We start from the raw sequence: 18,562 nt of genomic DNA on the forward strand, positions 1-18,562 counted from the left end.
CCTTTGTCACAAAAGGATTGGGCTACCTTGCTGCACTTTATCTACTATTCCTGTTACTTGCTCGTTACAAATTATCTTGCTATCAAACTATCTGTTATCGACAATTTCAGTGCTTGCAGAGAATACCTTGCCGAAAACCACTTGTCATTTTCTTCTGCTCCTCGTTGGGTTCGACACTCTTACTTATAGAAAGGACTACGATTGATCCCCTATACTTGTGGGTCATTACTGGCCATCAATGATCTTTGGCTTGACGTTGAACACCTTCAGCCTGAGGCCGAAGTGTGGCTGGACCCGAAGAAAGGCCTTGCAAATGATGGTGAAGGTCGAGATGTGGAGGAAGGAGTTCGGCGCCAAGTCGTGGAAGTCTAGCCCGTAGTAGAATATCAGTCCCCGAACGAACGGGTGGAGGGGGAAGCCCAGTCCCCTGATAAAATGGGGAATGAACACCACCCGCTCACCGGCGCAGGGCGTCGGCACGAGTTGACCCTCCTCGGGGGCTCGGTGAGCAATATCGGGCGAGAGGTAGCCCGCTAGCTTCAGGTCCTCGACGTCCTTGTTGGTGACGCACGAGGACTCCCATTTGCCTTTCGCTCCAGATCTGGCCATTGCCGAGCTCGAGGGGAGGTCCTTGAGGAAGGTTGTTGCATGGCGCTTGAGCTCTGTGGATTGGGAAAGGTTGTGGCGAGAGGAAGAAGAAGGCGTACGGGGATAACTGTGGTTGTTTTCTTTTTATAAGCAGTCGGGGTACCAGGAGTCCTTTAAACGTGTTGTTGGCATCGCCACTTCCCGCTATATCTGAAGCATCACACGCGCATAGATATGGGGTATCATTGATCAAACCCCTTAAAGAACGAAACACGATCTCCACCTCGATGGAACGTGTTGTTGGAGGGAGCGCCTCGAGCCGCGCATCGAGTCCTCATAATGGTTCGATTGGTCGTGACCCTTTGACAAAAGTTGTCAATCAAAAATACTATTCACATTGGAGTGGTTGGCCTTCGAGGCTAAGTCAAATCGACAGTTCAGAATCCGGATATGGCCCGGCGCATAGCTGAACTGGATCAAGCACCATTTAAAGGCCTAATTGGAGAAGATTATTCCGAATATTTAGAAGAAGAGGGAACCTGCCTGCAAGCCAGACTCTGCAGTCATGGGAGTTACAGGAAGCCGGTGTTGAAGGCTAGTTCGGGGGCTACTAAGGGAGTCCTGGACTAGGGGGTCCTCGGGTGGCCGGCTTATCCGGGATGGGCCGGACAGTTGGGCTGTATTGCGTCCGGACCGAAGACCTTTTGTTCCTTGGTGTGTGCTCCAAGTCAAGATGGAAGATCCTGTGTTCTCTTGGGGTAACCGACTATATGTAAACCCTAGTATCCCTGGTGTCTATATAAACCAGAGGGTTTAGTCCGTAGAGGCTAGAAGAACAATCGCCATCCTACTAGTTAGGGTTTAGTTCATCTGATCTCGTAGTAGATCTACTCTGTAATCCTCATATACAAAAGCAATATAATCAAGCAGGACGTAGGGTTTTACCTCTTAGAGAGAGCCCGAACCTGGGTAAATATCGTGTCCCACGTCTACTGTTCCCCATCGATCCAAGACACACAGTTCAGGACCCCCTACCCGAGATCCACCGTTTTTGACACCGACACCTTCGAGAGCAAGTCGTTTCCCTTTTGTCGTGGTGGGCACACGATAGATGCCAAGGGATGGCCAAAGATAGGATGAGGCTCGAGGGCTCTGGTGGGCTCCAGCGGCAAGGTCGGCATGAGCGAGCGTGGGACGCAAGACATACCCAGGTTTGGGGCTCTTCTGAAAGATAACACCCCTAGTCCAGCCGAGTGTGGTTTATATGTAACAGTACAGAGTTGCTCCTAGAGCTGTATGGAGGAAGAAGGAGGACATGCCAGGGCTTAGGCTGCTCCCTCTCCTCGGGTGTTGCTTGCTAGGTGCGTGTGTGTGTGAGTGAGTGATTGGTTGCTCCTATCGTGCCCGTATGCATGAGGGCTCCTGGGGGGGTTATAGGGAAACCCCCCAGGGGTACAAGGGTAATGTTACAAGGCCGTGGGGCCGTGTTGTCATTGTCCGGGAAGCCGACACTGGGACCCGCCGGGGGCCAGTGCTCGCCGGGTTCTCCGAATGCGGGGCCCGCTGGGTACAGGGGCACTGTTGGCCGTCTTGTCGATCGCCAGGGAGTGGCCGGGTTGAATCCGCTACAGTGGCGCTCCGTCAGGTCGCCGCTTGCTGGTGTCATTGGTGATGATGATTGCACTGTTTCCACGCCGGCCCTGGTCAGCGGGTAGGTTGGGCACTGTTGCCACGCCCCGGCTGACTTGAGGCATGGGCGGGGTACTGTTGCCTCCGTCATCGGTAGGTGGAGACTCGTCCCATCGTACGGCTGGGATGGGACGGGAGCTGACCCGTGGCCGGGTTGGAGAACACGCCAAGGGTGGAGCTGGCTTGTTGGGGAAGTCTTGGTGCGCCGGGCTCGGCTGTCTGGAGCTGGTGGAGCGACCCGGCCAAGCGTGGGCCGGCTTGAGGGGCATTGCTGGCCCCGTTATTTTTGAAGAGGATCCGGATTCCGTTGCCTGCCTGGGGTTCATCCCCCCGACACCTTTGGTGATATTATTCCTCTTGTACTACCTCTCGGGATCCAAGGGTCACATCAGATTCTAATGCCTTTCCCGTTCCCAACCCGCCATATTATCCCCTTTTTAATAATTGGACTCCCTTCAGAATACTTGGCCATGCATAGGAGATGCCTACACTTGGAGTTGCTTGCAAAATCGAACCATTAGGGAAGTATCATGCTGCTAGCACTCGTGAACAAAGTGAGCAGGGTTCTGAATGATGTGCCATGCTTGCTTGGCTAGCATGGCAAGGTTAAAAAGATGTAAGTTCCTAAAACCTAATCCTCCATCCTTCTTTGGTTATGTCATTTTGTCCCAGCTTACCCAATGAATTTTATTTTCTTTGTCCATCTGGCTCCACCAGTAACGATTGATCATAGAGTTTAAGTCCTCACAAAATGATTTTGTGAGATCAAAGCATGACATGGCGTAAACTGGTATTGCTTGAGCAACTGCTTTAATCAATATCTCCTTGCCTGCTTATGATAGAAGTTTGTCATTTCCTCCTTGGATTTTCTTCCACACTCTCTCCCTTATAAAGTTGAAGGTCTTTGTTTTGTTCTTGCCTATGTATACTGGTAGGCCTAAGTATCTGCCTGAAAAACCTTCAATGTTGATGCCTAAGATCCTCTTCATCTCATTTCTTTTTATTTCCTCTGTGTTCTTGCTAAACACTATTGCTGATTTTTTCTTATTGGTCATTTGTCCTGAGCATGCTTCATAAATATGCAAGATTCTGTTCACTTCCTGGGCTGCATTGGCATTTGCCTCCATTAGCAATAACGAATCATCTACAAATAATAAGTGGCTGACACTTGGGGCTTGCCTACAGATTTTAATCCCTTTCAATCTTTGATTTGCTTCTGCTTTATGTAACATGGTTGGGAACCCTTCAGCACATATGAGGAACATGTATGGAGATAGTGGGTCTCCCTGCCGTAATCCCCTCTGCGGTACAAGCACTTCTGTGACATCTCTATTGACCTTCACTTGATATTTAACTGTTGTAATGCACTTCATCACTAGCTTAACCCAGTTCTTGTTAAATCCCATTTGGATCATCATATCATTTAAGAATTTCCATTCTACCCTATCATATGCTTTACTCATATCCAACTTGAGTGCCGCGTAGCATGTGCCTCCCTTTCCTCCTCTACGGAGAAAATGCGAAAGTTCATACGCCAATAGGATATTGTCTAAGATCATGCGCCTCGGCACAAATGCACTTTGATTCAAGGATATGATGTCAGTTAGAATTGGTTTTAGTCTACGCGTTATCACCTTGGAGACCACCTTGTAAAGTACATTGCAGAGACTTATTGGTCTCAAATATTTTAATTTTTCTGGCTTCGCTGTTTTTGGGATTAAGACAATCATCGTATTGTTCCATCCGTCTGGCATTTCAGGACATTGACCACCTCCGACGTTATTTGATCCCCTATAGTTTGCCAAAACTTTTTGAAAAAGATTGCTCGCATCCCATCAGGACCAGAGCATTCAAATCTCCAATGCTGAATAAGGCCTCCCGAATCTCATCCTCTGTCTATTCGACGCAAAGGACTCTGTTCATGCCTTCATTTACCTTTGGATTTATTGCTTGCAAAATGGCCTCATTTTCCTGCCTGACTGTGGATGAGAAGAGACTATAAAAATAGCCAGCAATGTGATTTTTCAGTTGCTCCTCTCCCTCTATCCAACTACCATCTTCCTTCTTCAGCTTTCAAATTGTGTTTTTGCGTTTTATTTTCTTTACCTAATAATAAAGAAAATTGGGTTTCTGGTCGTCCGTCGCTTTGTTTCTTCGTAAGACGCGTTCGATTTCCTGATACATAGCTAGGTTGGGCTGCCGCCTCGCTTCTTCCTGTCGCTCAGATGGGCCTTGCAGGGCCTGCACCCATGGTAAAACTTATGTGATAATCAAACGCGCCCTTTCATACTATCATCAGAAGATTTTAATCAAGGTAGCCTAGAATAGTACCACCTTGCTTCATTGAAAGAATTCTCCCCAATTTAAATACGTTCGCAGGTTGTCTGCAATATCAACCGGTCTCCTTAGGAATCAACAAACAGACATGAGAATTATGCACACACGAGAAGAAAGAAACGGGACGGCTCGGTGGGCAAGGAGGAGGCCAACACCGAGAACACACGAGGAGGAGGCAGACCGCCCATGGCGCTCCGGTGGTGCGCGGATCAGAGAGAAGACAAAAGCACCTCGCCGACGAGCGCAACGAAGGGGAGGCGCGGGAGAAGGGGGCGCGTGCAGGCGAGGCGGTACCGTACCGGGGGCGGGCGGGATTGGAACAAAGAAAGAGCAGCCTTGGCAGTTGCGGCTGGTCGGACACCCGGGGCCGCGCAGCTAATTTTTTTTAAATAATACATTTTTTTAAATTACAGAAATAATACGCAGAAAAAAGAATTTACAAAAATAATACACCGTCGGCCCACTGCAGGCCGACTGAGCCCAGTCGGCCCACAGCAGGCCGATCGGCTAGCAGGAGGCCGACTGCAGGCCGGGCTGGCACGCGGCGGCCTGTGGTTGGTCGGGCCACGTCGCGAGGGGGAGGCAGTGGCCTGTCGGCGTGGTGCGCCCCTGTCGGCCTGCCGCCCGCCGATCGGCCACCTGGTGGCCGACAGGGTGCTGCCGACCTGACGCGCGCTGGCCGGCCCGCCCTTATCCTCTCTTTCCTCTCCTTCCTCCATTCTTCTTCTCCCGTGGCTCATTCTTCCGTGTTCTTCCTCCTCCTCTCTCTACAGAAAAATGGCACACATTTGTACACCTAAATGAGCTACATTTTCGCGATTTTGGCACCGTGAATGGGTTCAACTCATTTAGGGCAGCCAAAAGAGGTGTCGATCTACTGACGGGGTAGCTCGTGGTGGTCGTGGTGAGCATTTTGGTGGAGGTGGTGGTGGTGAAGTTGGGGCAGTGTGGTGGTGGTGAAGTTGGGGCAGTGAGGTGGAGGTGAAGCTGTTGTTCGTCGTTCTTCGTTGGAGCCGGAGCAGCGGCAGTTTTTCGTTCGTCCTCGTTCGTCGTTCGTCGTTCGTCGTTCATCATTCTTCGTTCTTCGTTCGCACGCACGCTTCAAGGGTATATTTCAGCCCATATTTTATTTTTCGTAGGTGCTCCGGTAGTATACGTAAATATTGTTATTTGCCGCGGTAGTATACGTAAATATTTGTGTGTGATTATTGTTATTTGGCCCGGTAGTATACGGAAGTTATTTGCCCCGGTAGTATACATAAATATTATTCGTTCGCACGCACGCTTCGTTCAATGTGAAATTAAATTTGTGTGCGATTATTGTTATTTGCCCAGTAGTATACGTAAATATTTGTAGTTGCTACGGCAAATATTCGTAATATAGTTGTAGGTGTGTGAATTGTATTAGTTGTTAGTGGGGATAATAAGTTGTTGCTTAATACTTGACACGTACACAGGTGCGGGATAAGAAGTTGGAAACATGAATAAAAAGTTGGAAAGAAGAGACAAGTTTTTTTTAAAGAGTTGGGGTCGGCATGTGCATAGCATGTCAGTGTGATGGAAATTTAACAAGCAAACAAAAAATGGGAAAAGTAGAACTACATGTTAAAAAATGTTTCAGTCCGTACCCGATGCCAATATGAAGCGGATTACCCGCTAACCTTTATTATGCGTATTTTCTAAAGTTTAACCCATAACAAGCAATGCCACACTGTTTTTTTTAAACGGCCACGCTGTAGTTTAACAAAAAAACTTCGGATAAAAACTTCTTTGCAAGGAAGAATTTTACATGATCGTAGAAATAAGACGCATGCCTTTTTCTAAATTATTCTTAACATAGATTAAAATAAAAAATACATCAACATGGGCCATATAATTCAAATAAACTGAATTATCATATTTGTCGGTTATATTATTATTATTATTTGAGGCCTATTTATTATTAGTAAACATGGGCCTATTTATTATATTATTATTAAAACAAGAGTCAAGGAACTCATCATAATCGTCCACATAGATTAAATTATATTGATCGTGAAATTTACTATGGTCCTGGTAATATATATATAGACATGTCTAATACTTGTATTTCTATGTTGAAAAAAAATAGGTGAGTCGAGATGTCCGATGTAGTGAAGTTGAGATTTTACTATGGTCCTGGTACTGTCCAAACAAATGAGTTGGGAGCAGATCTGAGTGAATTTACTCACATAGAGGTGGCAATCAGCGCACCACAAACATGGTCTGTTAGTCAGTTGAAAGAATGGATTGCGGCAAGTTTAGGTCTTGATACTGAAACACACACCGTCGGTGTTCATGCATTGTGGACACGGTCAAGTTCAAAAATTTACTTCTATTTGAGGCCAATAGAGGGAGACTCCGATTGGGTGCGGTGGTTACAAGGTTGTGAACGAAGGGGATGCAATCCTGTTGCTTTATTGCTTCCCGTCGTGAAGGAGGTCACTGCACATGAAGGGGAGGGTGGCTACGAAGGACAGAGCAGTCATGTAGAAGGAGGAAATGCTTATGGTTACGAACAAGGACAGAGCAGTCAGGTAGAAGGAGGAAATGCTTATGGTTATGAACCAGGGCAGAGTAGTCAGGTAGAAGGAGGAAATGTCGATGGTGATTACAATGGCGAGGTGGACGCTGACGAGGTAGATGGGCACATGCAGAACCAGATGGAAGAAGAAGACACCGATGTTGAAAGGGGTCATGCCGATGATTCTGACGAGTCAGATGAAGAAGAAAATGCAGAGGAGGTCCCGAATCCTGCATGGTGGAATCATGACTTATCATCTGCAATGACCGTGAATGATGGACATGATTCAGCCTGGCAATATCACCAGAACAATATTGCGACGGGTGCTATGTATCCGAACAAGCAAGCCCTGAAGGATGCAATAATTAATTGGGCAATGTCCACGCAAAGGGTTTTCAAAGCTGAGGTGTCCAGTCAGAAATTCCTCACAATGGTATGCAAGAACGCAGATTGTCCCGCAAGGGTGCACGGCTTTCTCCCTAAGTATGGCACAAGTTGGGTGATAAGTGACTTAGTTAATCACACTTGTCTTATTCCCTGCATCCCTCAAGATCATGCCAACCTTTCATCCACGCTTATTGCTCGACTGTTTTACGATGAGATAGTGCAAGGCAAAGCTATGGAAGTGAAGGCAGTGCAGACAAAAGTGTTCGCCAGGTTGAAGTACAGAATTTCTTATGGCAAGGCTTGGAGGGCTAAGCATGCAGCGCTTGAGAGGAGATTTGGTTCTTATTTTGATGCATATGACTCTCTTGTCCACCTCCTCCACACCCTGCAGTAGCGGAATCCAGGCACCTATATCGATATCCAAGACATGTTCATGCCAGAGTTCCCAACTGTGAGGGTTTTGCATCGTCTCTTCTTCTCTTTCGGTGTATGCATCGAAGCTTTCAGGCATTGCCGACCGGTGATATGTGTTGACGGTACTTTTCTCACAGGCAAGTACAAGGGTCAGATCCTGACAGCCATAGGTCAAGACGGCCAAAATCAAGTCGTCCCACTGGCATTTGCTTTTGTGGAGAGTGAGAACATTGAAAGTTGGACATGGTTCTTCGGGCAGTTGAAAATATCAGTTGTGAAGGAGAAGCCCAATGTGTGCATCCTTCATGACAGGCATGCAGGTATACTCAGTGGGATAAGGACACTGACAAACCCAGGCCCTGAGGAACAAGTTCCATGGCAGGACTTGCAGAGCCGTTGGTGCATGCGCCATCTCGGGGCTAATTTCTTCTCGCAGTTTAGAAATAAGAACCTGATGAATTTGTTCAAAAAACTCTGCAAGCAGAACCAGTTATGGAAGTACAATTTGATACGCGACAGACTTAATGTGTGCACGCAGAGACACGTGAGGGACAGGAAAGCTGCAAGAGATGCAGCGGTGAGGGCACATGTTGAAGCAGTAGCTGCACAGTTGGCAACAGGAACATCGGCCGTGGAGGAGGAGGCTGTTGGGCTATGTGACCTGCCAGGCTTTGACCCACCTGGTACTAGGAGAAGGCTCGGGAGGTCGATTAAAACCTTCGAGCAGTGGATAGAGCATGAGCCTCTGGAGAGGTGGTCTTTGCTACATGACACACATGGAGCAAGGTACGGTGTCATGACAACGAACCTCGCGGAAACATACAACTTTGTCCTCAGAGGAAACCGGGCATTGCCACTTACAGCCATCGTTGAGGGTATTTTCTATGGCACCGTCAAGTATTTCAGAGACAGACGTCAAATAGCAGAGCAGCATATCTTGAACAACCCAAATACACGGTACTGTGAAAGAGTCACGAAGTACATGGACAACAAGATGCAAAAAGCTAGGTCACACACTGTAGTCGCCATCGGTAATCAAGAAAGAAGGTTTGAGGTCCGCTTAGCCAACAACAAATTCGGATGTGCAAATGAGTTGAGGACGCATGAGGTGAAAATTCGCAATGAAGCCTGGCCAACGTGTGAGTGCACATGCAATAAACCGAAATTGCTTCACCTACCTTGCTCACATGTACTTGCTGCTTGCGGGCAGCTTGGAATGGACGCAATATCGTTTGTGTCTCCATATTTTCTGAAAGAGGCTGTCCTCAATACCTGGACAGGTGAGCTGATGGGTTTTCGATCAATGGGTAATTTCAACAGCGTCAACCCCGCCGAAAGGCGTTACATTCCAAACCCAGAGCATATGCGTACAAGTAGAGGCAGACGGCAGTGTCAACGCATCCGAAATGATATGGATGAATCTGAAGTAGGAGGTCCGACTAGGCAATGCATTCTATGCAATGAATTTGGCCATAGGGACACTAATTGTCCCACTTTCGTCACTGGGCGTGGACGAGGCAACTAGGGAAGAAGAGGAGGTAGAGGCAGTAGAGGAGTAAGGGCGAGAGGAAGAAGCTAAGCCAGCACTAGTTTGTTCTGAATTTGTATTAAGTGTGGTGTGGCACTATGTTCTGAATTTGTATTAAGTGTGGCACTATGTTCTGAATTTTTATTAAGTGTGGCACTATGTTCTGAATTTTTATTAAGTGTGGCACTATGTTCTGAATTTTTATTAAGTGTGGCACTATGTTCTGAATTTTTATTAAGTGTGACACTATGTTCTGAATTTTGTATGTGCAGAAATGTCGGGATTGTGGTTGCTGAATGGGGACATTGATAGGGGTCATCGTGCTGCGATATGGTATGAGCGCAAGCTTGAGCCTCTGGTCACTCGCACTCCTAAGGAAAACTGGAAGATACACTCAGGATGGATTCAGCGGTACGTGCTTTATTAATTTGCACACTGACATGCATATTAATGGTTGAAATGGGAGACACTAACTGAAAAGTTCTCTGATGAAGGTTGAAATGGGCCGGCCTTTTACCTTTCGCGCGTCTGGTTGAGTCTATCCCGGGTGAGAAACGCGTCGCCATCGATGGGTCTTTGCTGAGATGCTTAGTGGACCGTTGGAGGCCAGAGACCCACACGTTTCACTTCAGATGGGGAGAGATGGCTCCTACTCTGGAGGATGTGTCACTTTTGCTCGGACTACCGTTGGCAGGTCATGCCGTAGGACGCCCCGGCTGGTTGGGAGCGAGCTCTTACAGAACGTTTTCACGGTGTTTTTCTGGATGCTCCGGATCCGGTATGGGAGCATCACGGACCTAAGTATGAGTGGTTGCTAAATTTCCGGGTAATTTCCCCTACCTATTATCTTCAAGTTATCGCGCATAAAGTTTTACAGAAAATAATTGCGGCTTACTAAAACTTTCTCTTCGCTTAATGCAGATCCAGAACTTCCGGGCGCCGTTGACTGCGGAACAGATCACTCGGAGCCTCGAGGCCTACTTACTGTGGCTTTTCGGCAAGGTGATGTTCACGGAGAACCATGTCACCACTATTAGCGCCCTCTACATCCCTATGGCACTCGAGATAGCGAGCGCTCAAACAGCGGATCAGATCAGACAGAGGAGTTGGGGTTCGGCGGTGTTAGCGGCTACATACCGAGGTATGTGCAACGGTTGCCAGCTTACATCGAGAAAGCCAGCCCTTCTTGGATGCCCTCTATTCCTCCAGCTGTGGTCGTGGGAGAGGTTCTCTATAGGGCGACCAGATGTACGTGTTCATGAGCCTATAGACGCCATGTTTGATGTTGATGGCATCGACATGCCTACTTTCGGTCTGTGTTGGACTCGTCGCAAGGTATGCACCGTGTTGTAGTTTAATGCAACTTTTTCTGCACAAGAGATCGTTCGATGCTAGCGGCTACTAACTTTTATTCTCTGCAGAGACGCTTTGCTAGTGATCAGACCAGGAAGGCATACACAGCATTGAACGAGCAGTTCGATGCGTACACCGGGGTCATCTGGCAGCCCTACACGGAAGCAGCCATACAAGAGAGATACCCTGCTGGTATGTCTGTGCTATGCACAAGGGACCGAGATTACTGGATGACAAAATCGAAGATCATCTTCGATGTCTTCGTCGAGGAGATGGCACAACAGAGGGTTATGAGGCAATTTGGTCTTCTGCAGTTGGAGCTACCTCCCCCTATAGAGAACCCGGTGCCATCACACATCCACAGGTATTAACCAGTTTTTCAATGTTGCATTTTCTTTCATAGTACTCCATTCGAAGCTTTAGGTAATTGTTGAACACACACCACAATTTTAGGACGACAAGGAAGGGCATGAACAGGACAACTGCTGACTGGCTAGTTAGACTAGAGCCGTATGTTATAGAATGGGAGACAGCAAACACAAATCTATGGCACGAGAATCACAATTTCGATCTCGATGAATTCAATCTCTATTTGCGGCGCTACATGACCGGAACACGGTTACGCATTGTTGAGTACTCCCACCCAGAGGAGTTACCGGATCCTACTCCGTCGGATATGTACCCGAGCTATGATACTTCGGGCTCTAGGCAGTACGCGGTAAGATATTTTTTCTTTACGTAATGTTGTCACATACTTTGACGTGCAAGAGACAGACATTATTAATCGTCATGGAAATTTGCAGGCTACCTTGACACGCGAACTGTACGACGACGTGACCACCTTTGGACGATCACTATCGTCTAGACCTCTTCTTCATCATCGTCCAGTGGTACAGCCCTTCTTGGAAAGAATTCAGAATAAGATACGGACTGTGTACGAGGCTATCACGTGCACCCGGAGAACCGATGTTGTTCAGCACGAGCAGGAGCAGCCGCGTCACTCCATGCACCGACATCAACCACGTCCACGTCTAGCACAGCAGCCGACAACCAGGCCACCCCGTCCTGACCAACCTGGCAGTTCTACGTGGCACCCGCAGCACTATGGTCCCACGTCGAGCTTCGTGTTTTCTCCACAGCCACAGCAACACGGTCCCTCGTCGAGCTTCGTGTTATCTCCACAGCCACAGCAGCACGGTCCCTCGTCCAGTTTCGTGTTTCAGCCAGAGCAGACGTCACACCCAGCAGGTATGTGTCTTCATATTTATTGTTTTCAATATTAATTGACGCGACCTCATTCTTCATGATGAAACGTTCCATCGCGTAGGGGCCTATGGATATCAGGCGTCTATGTCGGCATCACATGATACGTGGGGGAGTGATCAACATCCCGAGGACAACATACAGGCTCGGATGTCGCAGCACACCCAGTGGATGAACATGTTTTCGACTCCTCCACCAGGCCCCACACAGGATACACAGCATGACCAGGGAGAGTCTGAGATTCCTCCTCGTCACATTAGGGCACCCGACAGGTTGGGATGGTCCCCGATTCCAGATCCGCCTCCCCGCCAGGCCAGACGTCGTCACTGACGCTTCTATGTATCAGTAGAGACAATACCATCTATTTCTGTGTAAAACTTATGTCTATTCTATGTATGAGACAAATGACTATGTACTTATGTACGAGACATATGCCTACTCTATTTTAGTACTCTGTTATCGGAAGTGCAAGATCATATTTGGATAGAACATAATATTCATACAACGAGACATTGCAAACAATTAGATAGAACTACATCTAAATTAAATGGTACGTAACTGAACTCACAACATACAGCATAAAAAACTACATGAAGTCATCATCGTCATATGTTCGCGCCAACTTTTTCCCACCATATGTTCGCGCCAACTTTTTCCCGCCACCCGTTTCCCGCCACCCGTTTCCCTCCTCCCATTTCCCGCCCCATTTCCCGCCACCCGTTTCCCGCCACCCGTTTCCCTCCTCCCATTTCCCGCCAACCCTTTCCCGCCATACCGCAGTCGTTCTTTCCCGCCATTTTCTCCTCTCTACCTATAAAACCCCCTTCAGACGGAGCTGGATAAGCATTGCAGTGTGCTGGTGGTGAAGTTGGGGCACTGTGGTGGAGGTGAAGCTGTTGTTCGTCGTTCTTCGTTGGAGCCGGAGCACCGGCAGTTTGGTGGCCGCCGTTCGTCGTTCTTCCTTCGCACGCACGCTTCAAGGGTATATTTCAGCCCACATTTTATTTTTCGTAGGTGCTCCGGTAGTATTTGTTAATATATTTACATGTCAACTAATTAGTTGTGTAAAAATGTGTAGTTGCTCCGGTAATAATCCGTCCTATATGTGGATGTCAAGTATTTAGGAGTGTCAGTATATGTAGGAGTCCAGAAAAAAGGTCCGTAATATAGGCAGTCCAGTCAAATATATTAATCTGTCAATATTTGTAGTTGCTACGGCAAATATTCGTAATATACTTGTAGGTGGGTGAATTGTATTAGTTGCTCCGTTAATATTCTGTAATATATAGCTTCGTAATATATAGACATGTCTAATATTTGTTAGTGGGGATATTAAGGGGTAGGTTAGGTACTCAATGCGATTTGTGTGTTGCAGATGACTGAGGGTACTCAGTGGGTGCTTAGCCCTATTGTTCATGTCCAAGGCTTGTCTCCAAGTGTTGTGCAAGTTAGTGAAGTGGACCTCACTTTTGATTGGTTGAAGACTAAATTCATGTTGAAGCAAGGGTTGAAGGAAGACGATTTTGTGTACTACGTCAGCAGGAAGCATTCAGATGGCCCTGGGGAAAGAAAATTGATTGACATAACTGATGATGGCAAGATTCAAGAAATGTTGAGCGAATGGGAATGGAAAAGGGTTGTTCAGTTGCATTGCTACAGGAAACCGAGTTATATGTGATGAATTTGTCATTCGAGATCCGCCTCCCCGGCAGGCCAGACGTCGTCATTGCCGCTCCTATCTATCAGTAGAGACATTACCATCTATTTCTGTGTGAGACTTATGTCTATTCTATGTATGAGACAAATGACTATGTACTTATGTACGAGACATATGCCTACTCTATTTTAGTACTCTGTTATCGGAACTACAAGATCATATTTAGATAGAACATAATATTCATACAACGAGACATTACAAACAACTAGATAGAACTACATCTAAATTAAATGGCACGTAACTGAACTCACAACATACAGCATAAAAACTACATGAAGTCATCATCGTCATCCTCGATCGATGCAGAACTCTTGCCCTTCGACGATGAAGAACTCTTGCCCTTCGACGATGCAGAAACCTTGCCCTTCGATGATGAAGAACTCTTGCCCTTCGACGATGCAGAAACCTTGCCCTTCGATGATGAAGAACTCTTGCCCTTCGACGATGCAGAACCCGGAAGCGGCGGCATGAAGATATCATCTTCGTCCTCGCTCTCCTCAGTCCATAAACATGGATTATTTGCTGCAATCCTTCTGAAAGTTCCACTCTTCGACACCACTACCTTCTTCCACCTGTCATGCAACCTAAGAAGTTCTTTACGTACCTCCTCATAGGTCCTTTCAGGCCACCCAGACCTACGTAATTGGTGAGCCAACTCATTCATTATGGTGTCACTACCGGTGAGTTCGTCCCATGGAACTATCCTATTATCCATCCTGAAATCGGTAGCTAGCCTCAGAAGAGTCCTGCTCATCCCAGGGTGAAAACTACGATCGAAAGGATAATGGGACATCTCAACTACACTACACTGCAATGCTTATCCAGCTCCGTCTGAAAGGGGTTTTATAGGTAGAGACGAGAAAATGGCGGGAAAGAACGACTGCGGTATGGCGGGAAAGGTTGGCGGGAAATGAGAGGAGGGAAACGGGTGGCGGGAAACGGGTGGCGGGAAATTGGTTGGCAGGAAATGGGTGGCGGGAAAGGGTTGGCGGGAAAAGCGCAGTTTGGAAATGTCGATAACTTTCAAAACAAATGTTCATCACAATGGAAAAAGGTTCCCGCCTTTCAAAAAATGCATGCAATTTTTTTGGAAAATATGAAAAGAAATGGTTCGTGCCACTAAATGAATGTACGTCACCTTTGCTGGAAATATTCTCGTGTTTCCAAAAAATATCCATGACATTGTAAAAAATGGTACTCCCTTCATCCCATAATATAAGATGATATTACAATCAATATACTCACATATCACGTGGGTTAAAAAATGTTTAGATGGATCATGACATTTTAAGAAAATATTCACGTGTTTCTAAAAAAAGTTTGTGAAAATTTCAGAAAAGCATTTAAAAAAATGTTGTGTGGTTTAAAAAAATGGTATTTCCATTAAAAATGTATTTGAAGAAATGTTACCATCTATTCATAACGTGTTAAAATATATACTTTAAAAAAAATATCATCATGTATTATTAAAAATAGGCATGCACCAGTCGGCCCACAGCAGGCCAACTGAGCATAGTCGGCCCACTGCAGGCCTATCGGTGTACTGCAGGCCGACTGGACCCTGTCGGCCAACTGCAGGCCGACTGGGCTTGATCTGGGTGGCCGACAGCCCAATCGGCCAGCAGCAAACTGATGGGCCACCAGTCGGCCTGCTGTGGGCCGACTGGGCTCAGTCGGCCTGCAGTAGGCCGATGGTGTATTATTTTTGAAAATTCTTTTTTTTGCGTATTATTTCTGTAATTTAAAAAAATGTATTATTTAAAAAAAAATAGCGGGCGCGCACTCCCGCGTCTCGCAGGGCGTCCTCCCTGGCTACATCGCCCAGCGCGGAACTGCCGCAGCTGTGTGTTGCTACTGGTCGGGGTGGGAGACGGCAGCGACTGGATAACTCGTGGTGTGCCTGGCTGGCACGCAGAGGCTCTGTCCAGTCAGCATGGTTTGTGACGTGGTACATACGCGGGCGGCAAAGCATACTGGCCGGCTGCGCGCGTGTCCCAAGTACCATGGCGTGCCATCCTTGGCTTCCTCGGGGGAAGATTAATCGGAACTACAGTACTAAGCACAGCTAGCGGACGGCCTCCACTTTGTCTACCGCATGTACGGTTGGATCAGTACGATCGATCGCGCACAAATCGTCCAGCGCATGGCCAATGTCAGAGGCAAGTGGAAGACCACTTAAATGAACCTGGAGTTTCTACAGTTTAAGAAAAAAGACCTGGAGTTTCTACACCCAGGTCCTGGTGTGAACAGTAAAATAAAAAAAATTAAAAAATTGATTTTTTTGTGGCATACTTTCATAAATGTTTGTTGTGCATGCAATATTCCATCACGAAATCACATAAATTGTTTTTCAGAATTTTTTGATTTTTTTTCTATTTTACTGTACACATGAGGAGCAAGGGCTAGCATTAGCTCCAGAATTAGTTTAGGGTATCAAATTTTGGTCCAATAATTTTTTTAAAGTACCAAGTTCCTAAATAAACATTAGCTCAGGGTATGGAGTTGATTGAAAGGACTCTAATACGCAATATGCACTCGCGATTTCCTAGAGGGAATGTCCACCTCAACCATATAGCAGGAGGTTTGCCAAGCTCATCGGCTTGGAATTGAAAGATGTGAATAGTTGGACCACATGACCATCGTCAATGATGGTGCCGTACAGAAGTGGCAACACGAATGGATTGCTTGGCGCTTACGAAAATTTTGTCCTCCCGTTGCAACGCACAGGCTCTTTTGCTAGTTGATGCAAAAGCATGGAAGAAAGCAGTATTCTTATCTCCTGATTCAAGCCATTTGACATGAGCTCGTTGCTTCCAAAAAATATCCCTTTGATGCTCTAATCTGTCCAGCTTTTCCTTCAAAAAAAATTCTCTTGAAAAATTAACCGGGCTGATCTCTTTCCTCCTTACTTCCTCTAATTCTCTTTTGAGTTGTTTTATGCTCTTTTCTATATCGCCTAAGATGTTTGTGTCCCACTCTCTTAGGTCACAAGCTACTGCATGCAACCTGTCGGCTGCTTTATTTACTCCCCACGCCGCAGCAATAGCCCATGCATTGTTCACCACTGCCTCGCAATCCTCCTCTTGGAACCATTTGGCTTCAAATCTAAAAGCTTTGGCATACCCTCCTGTATTGTGTCTATGATTTGTGCTCTCCATCAATATAGTTACATGACGGTGATCTGAATGTCTCGGATCCTCATTTATGACTCTGTAGTTTGGGAATCGATTGCACCAGCTACGATTCCCTATTGCCCTGTCCAACCTTTCTTTTATGTATCGACTTGCTATATGGTTGTGGTTGCGCACGGGGCTCTATTTTAGGTCAGCTGGATACATACTACTATCTGGAGAGTGGTTTTTCTACACCCCAGCTCGGTGTACCCACGGTGCATCCATGTAAGAAAACATAGCAAAACATTTCAAAAAAAATTGAAACTTTGTGGGAATGATTATCAAAAAATGTTATGGGCACTTGCAAAGTTTGATGGTCAAATAACATTCGAGGAGCTTTGTACAAAAAAGACAAAATCACTGCAAATTAGTCAAAATGTAAGTGCACTGTTTGAGCGTATTTCGTAATTTTGTCTTTTTTGTATAGCGCTCCTCGAATGTTATTTGACCACAAAACTTTGCAAGTACTGATACGTCTCCAACGTATCTATAATTTTTTATTGTTCCATACTGTTTTATTATAAATCTTGAATGTTTTATAACCATTTTATATTATTTTTTGGGACTAACCTATTGACATAGTGCCAAGTGCCAGTTGCTATTTTTCCATGTTTTTTACATCGCAGGAAATCAATATCAAACGAAGTCCAAATGTCACGAAACTCCACGATGATTTTTTATGGGCCAGAAGGAAGGCAATGGGCCTTGGTTGCACCTGGGGGGTGCCCCGAGGGGGGCAGAACCCACCAGGGCGCGCCAGGAGGCCCAGGAGCGCCCTGGTGGGTTGTGCCCACCTCGGGTGCCCCCGGACCGCCTCTTTGCTCTATAAATACCCCAAAAATCCACAAACCCTAGGGGAGTCGACGAAATATTCATCCAGCCGCCGCAGAGTCCAGAACCACCAGATCCAATCTAGACACCATCACGGAGGGGTTCACCACTTCCATTGGTGCCTCTCCGATGACGCGTGAGTAGTTCTTTGTAGACCTTCTGGTCCGTAGTTAGTAGCTAGATGGCTTTCTCTATCTCGCTGAATTCTCAATACAATGGTCTCTTGGAGATCCATATGATGTAACTCTTTTTGCGGTGTGTTTGTTGGGATCTGATGAACTTCGAGTTTATGATCTGTTATATCTTCTTATATCCATGAAAGTTATTTGAGTTTCTTTGATCTCTTATATGCATGATCTCTTATAGCCTCGTATTTCTTCTCTGATATTTGGGTTTGTTTGGCCAACTTGATCTATTTATCTTGCAATGGGAAGAGGTGCCCGGTAGTGGGTTCGATCTTACGGTGCTTGATCCCAGTGACAGAAAGGGAACCGGCACGTATGTATCGTTGCTACTAAGGATAAAAAGACGAGATCTATATCTACCGCCATATAGATAAACGGATCTTGTCTACATCATGTCATCGTTCTTATTGCATTACTCTGTTTTTTCCATGAACTTAATACACTAGATGCATGCTGGATAGCGGTCGATGTGTGGAGTAATAGTAGTAGATGCAGGCAGGAGTCGGTCTACTAATCTTGGACGTGATGCCTATGTAATGATCATTGCCTGGATAT

At 46.4% G+C, this 18,562-nt stretch overlaps 1 protein-coding gene and 2 long non-coding RNA genes across 3 annotated transcripts; 2 read left to right on the forward strand and 1 right to left on the reverse strand.

Annotated features, from left to right (window-relative positions):
• Window positions 1-225: 225 nt before the first annotated feature.
• On the reverse strand, window positions 226-609 carry LOC141021966 (uncharacterized). The gene has a single exon (XM_073497832.1). The coding sequence runs from the start codon at window positions 607-609 to the stop codon at window positions 226-228; it is 384 nt and encodes a 127-aa protein (XP_073353933.1).
• A 4,762-nt stretch (window positions 610-5,371) lies between these two features.
• Window positions 5,372-10,167, forward strand: LOC141021368 (uncharacterized). Its single transcript, XR_012182455.1, has 3 exons — window positions 5,372-5,721; window positions 9,758-9,896; window positions 9,980-10,167. It is a non-coding gene; the product is annotated as an uncharacterized lncRNA (long non-coding RNA).
• A 791-nt stretch (window positions 10,168-10,958) lies between these two features.
• On the forward strand, window positions 10,959-12,750 carry LOC123493717 (uncharacterized). Its single transcript, XR_012182880.1, has 3 exons — window positions 10,959-11,556; window positions 11,642-12,086; window positions 12,166-12,750. It is a non-coding gene; the product is annotated as an uncharacterized lncRNA (long non-coding RNA).
• Window positions 12,751-18,562: the final 5,812 nt, after the last annotated feature.

The sequence above is a fragment of the Aegilops tauschii genome, chromosome 4 (genome assembly GCF_002575655.3).
Source record: "Aegilops tauschii subsp. strangulata cultivar AL8/78 chromosome 4, Aet v6.0, whole genome shotgun sequence".
NCBI lineage: Eukaryota > Viridiplantae > Streptophyta > Magnoliopsida > Poales > Poaceae > Aegilops > Aegilops tauschii.

What these genes read in the sequence shown, in the direction of transcription:
- LOC141021966 (XM_073497832.1), bottom strand. Translation starts at nt 609, where the DNA reads ATGGCCAGATCTGGAGCGAAAGGCAAATGGGAGTCCTCGTGCGTCACC.